The sequence below is a fragment of the Pieris rapae genome, chromosome 5, assembly GCF_905147795.1.
Source record: "Pieris rapae chromosome 5, ilPieRapa1.1, whole genome shotgun sequence".
Classification (NCBI taxonomy): Eukaryota; Metazoa; Arthropoda; class Insecta; order Lepidoptera; family Pieridae; genus Pieris; species Pieris rapae.
Window position 1 is genome coordinate 3,923,794 of NC_059513.1, and position 13,967 is coordinate 3,937,760.

At 32.1% G+C, this 13,967-nt stretch overlaps 1 protein-coding gene across 3 annotated transcripts; it reads right to left on the reverse strand.

The window, feature by feature from the left end:
• Positions 1–1,099: 1,099 nt before the first annotated feature.
• Positions 1,100–9,857, reverse strand: LOC111003259 (cytochrome P450 4C1). 3 transcript variants are annotated; one of them, XM_045628230.1, is made up of 9 exons: positions 9,836–9,857; positions 4,932–5,091; positions 4,349–4,458; positions 3,869–3,959; positions 3,326–3,517; positions 2,719–3,083; positions 2,068–2,305; positions 1,519–1,692; positions 1,100–1,336 (listed from the first exon to the last, which is right to left on the reverse strand). In XM_045628230.1, the coding sequence occupies exons 2-9, from the start codon at positions 5,080–5,082 to the stop codon at positions 1,179–1,181; spliced, it is 1,479 nt and encodes a 492-aa protein (XP_045484186.1). In that variant the 5' UTR covers positions 5,083–5,091; positions 9,836–9,857; the 3' UTR covers positions 1,100–1,178. The 3 variants fall into 3 exon arrangements, with proteins under 3 accessions (XP_045484186.1, XP_045484187.1, XP_022129368.2); XM_045628231.1 differs by lacking the exon at positions 9,836–9,857 and adding an exon at positions 7,482–7,502; XM_022273676.2 differs by lacking the exon at positions 9,836–9,857 and adding an exon at positions 6,047–6,198 and having other exon boundaries at positions 1,101–1,336.
• Positions 9,858–13,967: the final 4,110 nt, after the last annotated feature.

Genomic DNA, 13,967 nt, shown 5'->3' on the forward strand with positions numbered 1-13,967 from the left:
CTGAGAAAAAAAATCTATTTATGTTTTTGAAAACCTAACACTTGAAGGTACTTGAAGGTTCTTCACAAGGAAGCTGTGAAAGCCGCAAAAGCACTTAACTATAGATTTTTTTATTGGATAAGAAATGGCAATATTTAAATGAGAAAAAATGAACATTCTCCAGCTATAATAATAAATAGTCTGGATAAAATTGCAAAACTTTCTTAGAATTAAGATTACAGTATATAACTTTATATTATAGTTTAGAAGATTTAGTTTTTAAGTTTTAATCTTTAATTTTGCGTGGTGTATTGGAAACGTACGAGGCTTGTATATCCAAATCTCGAATAGTCCAAATATTTCAAGTTGGATACATACTCTAAAACTTTGACGTGACTTCTTTGATCTAGTTTATCTATATTTAACGTTAAAATCCACACTAATCTTCTTAAAACAAAATCTTTTCTTTGTAATCCTAGAGTTACTCGATGTCTACTATACGTACCTACGGCTCGCTTATCTGCTAGTTTTAATGGTCCAGTGAATTGGCTAACTCGCTAGCTCTTATTCCAACATTGATTTGTGTTTTATTACTGTTATTTTTATCTTTTAGTTTTAGTTATTTTTTATATTATTAGTTATGATTAATAATTTGTTTTTGTTTTATTTTTATCTTCGTTTATTTTGTGGTAGTTTCTTTAGTTTTTTCCTTTGATATATTGCTTAAGTTCTAATGTAATTGATGTGTATGTAAGTGTGTTAAATTTGTGAAGTCATATTTTCTTGTATTTTTTAGGCATACACATTGTTTTAGAATGTATATATAAATTTAATTAATTAATTAAGTGACAGAGAAAGTATTGTTAGCGGTTTATAACTATGCAGTTCCAATTGTATTTGGTGGAGCTAATTATTCAAGGTTAAATATAATTATTTAAGTTATGCTAAAGTTACTAATGGATAAACCATTGTAGTCTGCAGTCTATGTTCACATAATTACACAATTCGCATAAATATTCAAGTAAATAGACTTGCAACGAATATGTATATGTATCCAGATTTCAGGAATTGGTGGAATAATGTATATATAATAAACAACGAGTGTCCATTTATCATATAATTAGTATAATTTACGGTTATGAAATACAAATATTTTTTATAATGATTTTATTAAATTGTTTTCTACATAATACATAGTACTAACGCGATGAGAATTTAACATAAATGGGCTCGCTTGAACGCAGAACTAAATCGGTTTTTAGTTTGGGTCTAAATCCCTTCTTTTTTGGTGACAATACAAAGTGACGTATAATGTCGCTCAACATGTACTTCATTTCTTGCATCGCGAAACGCTGCCCTGAAATATTATGGATACATATGTTACTTAGGCATTTAAGGAAGATTTCAATAGTTCTCGATAAATACATACACCATATTTTGCATAAGATATTGAATTCTTTTCAAGTATAGCATCGAACGTATGGGAAATTTTATAGTTGTAAGTAAAGAAATAGAAGATTTTATCAGCTCGGCACTCACCTATACAATTCCTAGGCCCAGCACTGAAGGGTACGTATGAAAAGGGTGTCTTGTCACCATTCATAAGGAACCTCTCGGGTCGAAAGACTTCCGGTTCTGGGAAATATTCCTCATTCCTATGCACGTCGTAGATATGTACAACAACCTCTGTTCCCTTGGTCACATGTGTTTCATCTGTATTATAAAATATATTATTATGTATTCTTACACCAATTTTATTTTCTAAACAAAAAACTAGCTCGCTTTACGTAATAATAGCGTAAGAAGCGTGCGGTGAAGCTTACGAAAATGCCATAAAACAGACACCTAAGTAAGAATAGGCCCTGCTGCTTTTCTCAATGGGTCCATCGAATGAGACGATATGTTGAGAGGAACGGAGATTACTTCCAAATACAATAAAAGTATCGGCAACATTCTACATTAAGTCGTTATTTATTTTCTAAACATTTCAGTGTTAACTAGGTATAATAGTGAATAGAATATATATATATATAAATTCCGCTAAGCTCATTATATGCTATATTACTAGTAGATAAGTTATATCTGTACCTAAATAAAAGTCCTCTGTAATCAATCGCCCTATGAAAGGCACACTAGGGTACACTCTGAGAATCTCTTTGATCGTAGCGTCTAGGTATTTCATCTCTGCCAGATCAGCTGTTGTGGCTGTTCTATCCGAATCGCCGAATATACTTATGCACTCTTCATATATTAAATCCTGTACTTTTCTATGTTCAGCAAGCAACATTAGACCAAATGTCAACGCCATTGCAGTTGTGTCGTGACCCTACAAATAATTTAATATACTTGTGTAAAGATCTTTCAAATTCACCTTAATGGCAATTGTTATTTCAGTGCTGAAAATGAAATCAAATCGTTTTAAATAAACCTCATTTTCTAAAGATTACTTTCTTAATGTTCTCGCAAATAGTTTTAACTTGATTTCGCTCTAGTTTTTTTGTTATTAATATTATTACTAATAAACACTAGAATATTATATATTAAATTGTCAAGTCGCGAAAGTTATATGCATTAAATTTTCATACTGATAACAATTAAATGTTTGTTATGACATATTGTGTAGGTACATGAAATGAAAATTAAATATGGAAAATGATAAAACATTATTATTATGATGATCAATAAAATTATTTCTTCTAAATTGTGGGATATATTCAATATGGGTTAATAAAAACAAACCTCAAACATAAACGTGTTGACTTCTTCTCTTATTCCCTCTAAATCCATCTCCCCTTTACTCTCTGCCTCCAATAGGAGATCTAGAAGCGCTAATCGCTTCTTTCCATCGGTCTGTTTTAAGTCTTTAGTAATGTTTGCCTTTAGTTGTCTTCTTTCATCAATCACACTATCCGTAAATGCAAAGTTGTCTTTAAGACATTTCTTGAATTCCTTTCCAAGCGATGATAGGTAGAATGTGAAGTCAAAATGAAGCCAAAATCGTGTAAGTCGCTGCATTATAAGAGATCCGATGGACAAAGTTGATTTTTTATAATCTAATTTCGCCTGTGAATCACATGAGCTGAGTTTTGTTCCCATGGCAGTTTCTGTAATATTTCATTTAGCACAATTAATTTTGATATTATAAATAGCTGCAAACAATAGCTGAAAAAATAAGCAAATAAATATATTCTTTTTTATACTGCATACTTCTCAGGCAAGTTGCAGGTTAGTATAGAAATATTTAAAATTGCTAAAGAAAATTACAAGCCATTGTACGGAATAGGTGTAAAATCTACACAGAAGGGTACGCATAACTTGTTTACGAAACATAATATATTGAACTTACCACAGATAGTATACAGGGTATAATCGCTCAAAAAGGGCATCACATCTAGAACGTCTTCACCTCGTTGCAGTCTACAATTGATATCTTTCACCATATTTCTGCTTTCTTCTTCAAACACCTTTGCAAAGTTCTTCAAAATTTCGAAGTGGAAAGCGGGAGTTAAGATCTTCCTCCTCTTATGCCATTTTGCTCCTGGTATTATAGTTTAATATAAAATATATTTTGCGTAATATTTAAAAAATATTACTGTTAAACTGAAAAAGATATATCCAAACATCTCAGGTGTGAAAATGTAGCCTGAACCAGGAAGTTTATATCGCACTCCGAAAAAAATATTGTAATGTAATTGTTATATTACAATACAAAATCACTCTTTGCCTAGAATAAACTGTGGTTGAGATAATTTCAATTGTACCTACAATCATAACGAGTAGCATATTGTTATGTATTTCTTCGTTAAATTCTAGATGATCAATAAAATAACATAATTTATAAAATAATTACACAAGGTATTTAACATAAAATCATAAACATATTTCTAACCTGTACTTAAAAGAAGTCCTGTTCCAAGCCAAGGTTTCATAAATTCATAAGTTATATTCTTTGTAATATTTCTTGAATGCGATAAAACCACCTTAAAATAATTAAAATGTTATTATATTAACTAGGGTTTGATTGTTGTATATGATTTATTGTAGGCTTTAAACGTATCTTTATGCCTAAGGATATATTTGCCTAAGGATTGAAATGGAAATGGACAGGATACATTATGAGGGGGACAAAGATAAATAGACGAAAAAAGCTACAGAATTGGTACCTCGATAAGACAAAAGAAAACGAGGAAGACAAATAAAAAGATGGAAATATTATATAAGTAAGGCAACTAGCCCCATGTGGCTACGTAAAGCTAGAGAAGAGTGGAAGCTATTAGAGGAGGCCTATATCCAAAGACAAACTGCAAAATCATCTTACTCTTTACTGTTAAATGTATAGTGCCAATTTAGTCTACTTCTGTATACTTACTTCTATATCTTTTGGAGTGTAAACATGCAGAATATATCGATTAAATACTTTTACACCAATCCGGTTACCGTATAACTTGGGAAATTCAATTATCTTTTCGAACATTTCAGCTGCAAAAGGGTAAAAAATATTTCGGTAACATATGCACGTGCTTTTTACAACCACCACAAAAACAATGAGCCAAAACAAATAACATCTAAATATGCTTTTATACGACAGTTATAGCATTGGGTGGGGTTTCTATTTCTATAATTAGATACTTTGATACATATCTGTGGAAACTTTATCAGTTAATTTCTAATCTAAACATAAAAACATTTAGCGACTTCAAAAAAATAAATCGCTTACATTAAAAAATATAGAGTTTTTATGTATAAATAATTAATATAGCTCCCTAAGAAATCACATCGTGTTCCGTGTGGCAATATAACAATAAATATTTCTATGTCTTCAGAAAATGTTCTACTGATGCTGAAATAAAAAGTTTACAAAGTATCACGATAAACAAATTCCTAGAACCTAGCTTTGTATAGGATGGCTATAGGCGAAGTTATTAAAACTAATTAAATTACGTTTTACTAACTTTGTGTATATCCAACAAATTCCAAAGCCGAGCCAAATAAAAACTTCCTTTTGGGTCCAGGTAATTTGTCCATGGATGGATTGACATTTGAGAAGAAAAAATGTCTTATTAAATAAATTATAATAGCACACACTGCTATCTCCCACAACATCTTGATGATCTAAAATAAAAACAATATAAGAGTTTAATATTTTAACATTTATAAAAATTAAGGAAATATTGTTATGTGTCGGGAAGTGGATAAGGCTCTGCTGTTACCGCATCCCCTATAAGGTGATTGTTGGTGGCGCATTGGGGTTTTAGTGGGTATATACTATAGCGCGTCCCACATAACCCTTCTGCACCAAGCAGTCGCGCCGCGGAAGGGTTTGCGCAATGCATTTTCCCAAGTAAAAAGAAAAAAAAACCATTGACATGATCGCAATATTAGGTAAACCACTAACATTTTATTTATAAATACTAGTAAATCATAATTCAATCACATTGTTTATAGTAAAATATATATATTACATATAACTATATCTGTATACAAAAGCTTTATTGAGGATATACCTAGAAAAAAATAATTGCTTTTGTAGTGTTATTATTGTGACAACAATTTTCTGTTAGCATAATTGCGTAATTTCTCATAAAATAGCCGGTATAAATTTGATAATAACCAGTCGAGTTGTTTAAATAGAAAGAGAAAGAAGATCGAGTAAATAAAAACAAAAAACAGGTTTTAAACTTCCCTTTGTGAACTCGTAGTTGAACAAGGTTATGGTTTTAATAATATAGTCAATTATTATTGATATTCATGGGCCTAGAAGGGGACTACCGATTCGAGCGGAGTATTATTTTTATCGCCACATTAAGTGCCAGGACCGCAGCATTGTGTTAGCCCAGGCATTGGCTAAGATTGAAATGCATTCATAATATCAGAGCCTCAGAATAATATTTGAAATTACTGATCATACGTTGTAATTGCTCATCACTTATTCCACTTTGATACGATATCGCGATAATTACGATGTCACATTGTTGATTTTTATCTATTATCTTCTAAATAAACAATACGACTATTAGCGCGGAAACGTTATGCTAACCAATGTATGGAATTATACCTAATTCCTTACCTGTACTCACAACACAACACAACAGTTCTTTAAAACAACTTCACAATTATTAACAGAGCTAATTTTGATTTTAATTTTTAAATTAATTCATATTCAGCCAACAAATAGTGCGTGGTTGGTATAAAACCGTTTTGTTGGGAATGATTCATCTTTGACCTCACCAGATAATATGTATGAAACGTAGGGGTGTCAACACTGTGATTTTAAAAATATTTTAGGTAAAAAATTGTATGCTTATAATAATATTCAGCTGACTACTACATTTTAAAGATGATAATTAATTTAAATTGAATGCAATAGAGTTCGCGGTTTAAATAAATAATTGTTTGTATATTATTAACAGACATAAGAATGTACGTCTGTTACTAATAGGAAATAGTAAATAAAAAAAATTACTTAATATAAAATTATTTATTACGTGTCAAACAGTATTTTATATCAAGTACCTATCGCGTATATCTTTCTTGCATCATGATTACTAAAGGATTAGTGTCTACCATACTCATTGGCTGATGCAAACATGTAGGTAATGGGATATAAAAATGTGTAAAAAATTTGGGAACCAGATCTACGCGCTAAACAAAAATAGGACGAGAGTTCAAGGATACAATTGAGTAAACCTAGTATTAAGTTTAGAATAGTTGTTTATTCCATTATAATATATAGCCATTGCTATACAGGTGGTAAAAAGTCGTGGATCAAACGCTACTTGGGGTTAGATGAGGTCACTTTTCGGTAGAGTATTTTTTCTGATTTGAGTATTTTTTTTATAATACATATTATTTGAATACACCCAAATCCCAATAAACAACCAAAAATTGATTATTATTAGTACTGAAGAGTCCTTGTGTTTTTACGCAAGGACTCATCAGTACCAATCTAGTGAAAATTGTGAAAAATACAGAATGTAGATTTTTTCGAATTTTATTTAGAATTTATAAAAAAAAAACTTATAAAAACGCAATAAAAATTATAACTCTGCAGTGATTGAGCTTAAGAACCTGCCGTAGAACAATTTTGCAGGTGATGATCCCATCTAATCCCTAGTTGCGTTTGATCCACGACTTTTTGGCCAACCTGTATATTTTATTTTGCCTTAGCCGACGCTATTTTGTTAAACGTCTTACCTCTAATTAGGTAATGACGTTTTGTTATTACTTTGCTTTGTTTTTGTCTGGTTTCATTGTGTGTACTTTAAATTGCATTATTTAAGACAAGAAACGAGTTAAGTGCTAGTTTTATATAAATAATTAGTAAATAAATTTTTAAAAATATAACCAAGTACTGGTTTAATTGCTTTTGTTAAAAAAATTTATGCAGGAGCTAAAAATTTTTTTTTTTCGATGCAAAGTCAAAAGCTTGATCCCTGGTTAAATCTAAGTAATATTCAGACAATATTGTAACATATTATTAAAATTATTAATACATAACTAACCTTTCAGACTTCAACACGCGATATTCTCTAAAGAACTGTACATATATATATTTTATGCCTTTAATTATAACACGGAAAATATCTCAAGTACACTCAGTAGAATCTCAAGAGTCTTATCCCAATGTAGTCATTGGTATCCAAATTGTTACCTTTTACTTGTCTTGTTTAACATAAAACAAAGTATTTTCTTATTGAAATAGCAATTAAATGGTTTACAGACTGAACGGAATACAGAGACAATGTGTGTAGGTTATGAGTGTGTATCTGTTTAGAACTGAAGCCTGTGTGTTAAAAACGGCTTGATTTAGTGACATTAAATGGTGGATAGTGTTCTAAAGATATTATTACAGTAGTAATTAAATGTAGAAGGAACCGAGAACAATGTGTATTTCTAGTCCTTGTCGGAGGAGCATTTAGCACAGTAATTGAGGACAATCTAATTTTTTATTAAGAATACCGGAGCATAATGTACAGAAGTTGCTGTCTTTCATATACTAAATTATATATTGAAGAAGAAATACGATATCATTTATTAGGTCCTTACATATGAAATTGGCCTTTGTATGAGAGGAACAAAAATTAGTTTCTTTTTAATAGAAAATATTTAAACGTATTATATTGCTGCACTTTTGCCATTTTATAAATATGTTGTTCATTGACCCCTTCACAAAAAAATATTCGTACGCATATCTATAAAATCTTTAAAGGGTTTCCCGTTCCCGTTCAGAGTTGAAATTATTACCTTGCAAGAAAATATGAAACGACGCAAAGAATAATAAAATAAAACAGGAAAATGAAATTAATCATGGTTTTCGATAAACAAATGCACGAGTATAGCTGTACAAAAATGAATTAGGAATACCTAACCAAAGAGGAGTTATTTGGTCAAAGTGGCCAGTACCTTCTGATATTTCAGAGTGATCCTCTATATAGCACATGTCCTATGAAATAAGCGAAACTGAATTTTACTGTCAGTTTTTTCATAAATCGTTTAATTATTCATTACGTATCAACGAGAGGTATGGTAGGTAATTTAAATCGTCGATTTCAACCATGCTTGAATTTTTTAATAGATCATTTTACGGGAAGTAATCGCAAATATTTAAAGTTCCATAAAAAGGATATCCACATTGGGACAAAAGTGCTTGATCACTATATATTCAATGTTACACATCAAAGAATAATACATAATGTCAACAATTCTTGGGTCGATTCGCTGCGATTCATTTAAGAAAAGTGAGAACACATGTGATGATTCAGTACCGAGATCGTGGGAAAAAACATATATGTAGCTAAAGTGTTAGTTTATTATAAGACTAGCCCCGCCCCGGCTTCGCACGGGTGCAATGCTCATACTAAATACACTACAGAAAATCTGTGAACGTTGTATATAAAAATGTGGGTTATCCATAAGAGATAGACATATATGGTATATGTCTATCTCTTGGACTTGTCTGTAGACCTTTTCAATGTGTACAATACCTAGTACATTATTTTGATAAAACTCGTAGGGTTCAGCCTGCGTTTGCAATGTAAGCGGAAAAAATGTAATTATTTACGACATCACATTAGAAACCTCAAAAATAACAGTATTTCTCCACTATTTAATGGATGTTATTATACATATAAACCTTCCTCTTGAATCACTCTATCTATTAAAAAACCGCATCAAAATCCGTTGCGTAGTTTAAAAGATTTAAGCATACAAAGGGACATAGGGACAGAGAAAGCGACTTTGTTTTATAATATGTAGTGATGATGCTTGTATATAAGTGCTAAACCGAAACAGCTTCTTAACCATTATCAATCTCAAGCCCGTTCATGTGGAGCACTGGAGTCACCTCTAGGCTGATGTTTCTAGGTGATAAATACCAAAATATAAATAAGAAGTATTCGGCACATAGTTTCAGGAATACTTTAACCCCGTAATGGACCGTCTTTTAGTAGTGTGTGATCAGTCGTTTGTATTTTTATCATATATACTTATGACCAGATAAGTAGGTACTTCGGCTGTTTCAACTCAGGTTACTTCGTATGGATGTCGCAGAAATGTACCCTAGTTTAAATAAAACATCTCTTGGTGATGAATATTTTTAGTCTTCTTAAAGTTAAATATTCGCATGAATATTTGTTCGTTGTGAGCATGCTCAAAACAACGCTCACAACACCTGAATATTCGCGATTCGCCTGTGCTCCATCCCATCCATAGTTGCAGTCAAAATGGCGGACGTAAAGGTGGTGGCGACTGACTTGTAATGTAACATTCAAAGGGATTCCCCAAAAAACCGACAGCCGAGTGGAGCGCGCTCGGGCGCTCGGCGCTTGTATCGTGAGTGTACATGACAATTACTCACCCAAAATTACAAAATATTTTCTCCGTAACGGAACCTATTGCTATGTTTTCAGTAAAGTATAATCACGTCTAAAGCCCACTTGCTATAAAACAAACAATCAGGTGCAAGATAACAATGATAAGCAATTTCAAAGCAATCAGTTTTTCCTAGAAGTTTAATTAATAATAAACCTTTGTACCCACTGATACCGAAGGCGTATTTTGTAGACTTGTCGACCTTGACTGTTACCCTCTAAATCAAGCTATTGCTCAGACTTCACTGTTTCACAAATATATTCCATAGAAGAATATACCTACATTTAAAGTCTGTTACTTACTAAGAGTAAATTAATCAATGTCACGTAAACTTTGCCTTGGTGAATTCCTCCTTTTTATTAGAATAATAATTCCCGTTTAATGTCAACATCGTCTTAAAGAAAAATAGGCAAACGAAACCTTTTACCTGTTGAATGCTATTAGAACTATAGCACTATACTAATAAACCTGGATCCGGTTACACAATAGAAATACACGTGACAAATACCTACTCCACCTACGAAGTTTATTATAGCGAAGTTGTATACACGTGTCACTCGTTCATATTTAATAACATATACCACAAAATATACTTTATATTTAATAACAATTCAAGGGTCTGGCGGTGAATAGGAGAGTCCGATGTTTCTCAACTCACACTCTTCCTCCAAGAAGTCTTTCAGTAGTAGTTTTTTGAGGGCCGTCCTTCGAACCTAAACATTATATTATTATACTATGTAAACAGCACTAATTTCAACGAAAGATAATATCATTGAACTCTCACATTAATGTTCACAAGGATATATTTATCTAACAAAATTTGGAGAAAATTGTGGAAAAGACACCAAATATTTATTGTTAGCTTATATAATTAAAGTACTTTGACTGTCAGAGTTCAAAAGCTCAATGTATACAAATTTATTTTGAAACTGCAAATCTCGTAATTTCATTGAAATTTGGTTTAATATGAAAAGCACTTAAGTATTAAATGAAACAATACAAATACCTATGTGTTATGAATATGGTTTGTTTGTATAAATATTTGTGGAATTTATTATTATTGATAATTTTGCCATATATCTTCCCACGAATAAAAATTAAACGTTTTTAATCTACCACCTAAACTGGATTACATTTGATTGTCATTACTTTAAAAAAATCACCTTAAAAACATCGATCTTTCAATATATTATCAACTATACATTATTTATCGGGGAATTATATTATTATTATATTATTACTTATTTATCCATACATCTTTACAACAATGTTAACGAAAAGCTTTCTTGTAATTCGATAAAAGTTGATTTTTTATACTGATTATATCTGTTTAGTTATTAAAGGGTCTAACCGCCAAAGTCTGTCCCTTTGCCTGTCTGAGTTCCTCCCTTATAAACATCATTTCTGGCCGTAGGTCACGATGAGACAGGGGATCGATATCAATCTTCAGTTTAGGGTCGATATTGGCCAGCTGTTGGTCACTAAATAATAAAAGTAAAATGTAATGTATCTTGTAACTACCGAGACGTAGGACATTCTTCAATTTAATCAATACAATTAAATCGCATGGATTAGGTTTCCTCCCCCGGAATGGTAACCGACATCTCCTATGACAATTTCATTTTCAAGTTCTATATAATGTTAGATATTTTAGAACACACAAATAGAAAGCTAAATGCTATGCTAAATGTTTTGAAGCTTGTACAATTTAGAGTTTAAACTGAGGTCATATAAATTACAGACATAAACTACGAAATACCCTTAGAATTTATAAGAATTTATATAATTTTTTAAAAGAAATATATACAATCTAGCTCCAACATCAGCTTCCAAAATTCCGGCATCTTCTATACTTTCCGGTTCAGCATCGTCGTCGATTTTTAGTGACGTCATAATTAGTATATACTATAATATATAATTACAAACTTAAATTAAAATTGTGTTTATAATAAAATATAAATTAAATGTGCGATATAAATAAAATCAGATAGCTGCTGATAGCAAGACTAATTGAATTTATTTTTTTTTTTTTTTTTTTTTTTTTTTTTTTTCCTTTGGCTCTAACACTGTTTGTGCATTAGCCAGCGTCAAGTATGGGATTTTTATAATTCGTTGTTTTAATTATTTACAGTTTATGCATAATGAAAAAACTAAGGAAACCAATCGCGACATAACATAAATAATTGAAAGCGCATAAATTTACAAATAATCAGAATAATTAATAATGGAAAAAAATCAAAATTATAGTTTAATGTTATTATTTACAATAAACATACTTATAATACTATATACAAGGGGATTTAAATCTCGAAGAAGTAAATAAATATTGGTAGGAAGGGGAACGGACAGAGAAACTAAAGAAGTATATAAGGAAGAATGGTCATACTTAGGACAAGAAAAGAAAACATGATTCAAGTCAGAATAGCTCTCGCCACACTCACAGGCGGTACTAGTTACGATACCGAGTTTGTGCAAATGAACTGGAAGGCTGTTATGTCCCAGACGCATACGGATTATAGTAGAAGTGGCAGTTTTACCAAGCGACAATTTGGCAAACCACGGCTTCCTGGGAACGGAAGACTGTATAGCATACAAGAAACGACCCTTAATCCGGCCGTTCTTTTCCCAACACATATTCCACGAATTGTGGAGATATATGCCGGGCAAAGCAGCAAGATCATGGCCAAAATTCTTGTACGGGTATACGTCACCGGTCACAGTAGCACTGTTAGCCAAACTGTCAGCTTTCACATTTCCAGAGATACCACAGTGACTAGGTATCCAACAAAATGATACTAAATAGTTGTGTAATTGGCATTGCAACAGCTTTCTCCTACATTCAAATATAACATGAAAGAATGGGTTTAGTTTAAGTGAAAATTTTGCTAAGCTCTGTAATGCACTTAAGGAATCGGTAAATACAACGGTTTTTTTGAGTTTGAAACACAGCACAAATTCAAGAGCTTTTAGTAGTCCAAAACATTCACCGGTAAAGACCGATGATTCTGGAGGTAATTTAATTTTCTGAACTATGTTGTACTGTTTGTGGTACACTCCAACACCAACACACCCATTGGAGTGTTTAGAAGCATCTGTATACATTTGATGCCAGTTAGGCCATTTCATATTGACATTGGAATTAAAGTTTGCATTAGCATTAAAATCAGATTTTTCAATGCCAATAGAAAAGCATATCTCAGGAGAAAGAAGTAGAGAATCATAAGAAGAGCTAAATAGGGGAAGGATATAAAAGGAATGAGTTGGGGCTTGTAATTGTTTAAATTTCAGAAAGCTTTTTAATAGACAAGGTAAAGGTTTATGTGAAGAGGGTAATTTTTGAGAAAGAGATTCCAGTTTGGAAATGAGGGGATGATTATGGAACTGGGCAGTTCTAAAAATGAATCTATCTGACAGATATTGACGCCTTAAGTTTAATGGAGGGTCACAACATTCTATTTGCAGAGCATTAACCGGGCTCGATTTCATAGCACCAGAAACAATCCTCAAAGCCCTAGACTGTATGAGATCTAGTTTTCTAAAGCCTGCTACATTACCTGGATCTAAGAAAAAGGTCCCAAAATCAAGAACGCTTCTAATGACAGCATTATACACCAACCTCAATGTGGCCGGGTGAGCACCCCACCAAACTCCACTGAGACATCTCAGCATATTCAAGTGTCGCTCACATTTACCAACCACAAATTCGCAGTGTGGTTGACCTGTTAGTTTAGAATCAAGTATAGCTCCTAAGAACTTTACTTGATTATTGACGGGTAATATATTATCGCAATCATATCTTATAGTTGGTGAGGGAGGATTTCTGGATTTAGTGAAAAGTACGACGGTACTTTTTGAGGGAGACAGATCTAGGCCATTTGCATCCATCCAAGATTTTAGGAAAGATAAAGAGGACGAGACACGTTGTTCAGCATTACTTACAGACTTATCAGAGGCATAAATAACCAAGTCATCGGCATATTGTAATATACTAACTGAATCTCCGATAGAGTTTTCTAGGTCATGTGTATAAATATTGTACAATAAAGGACTCAGCACAGACCCTTGTGGCAAACCCTTCCATACCAGCCTACTAGGCATGTAAGGGCCGCCAACATCTA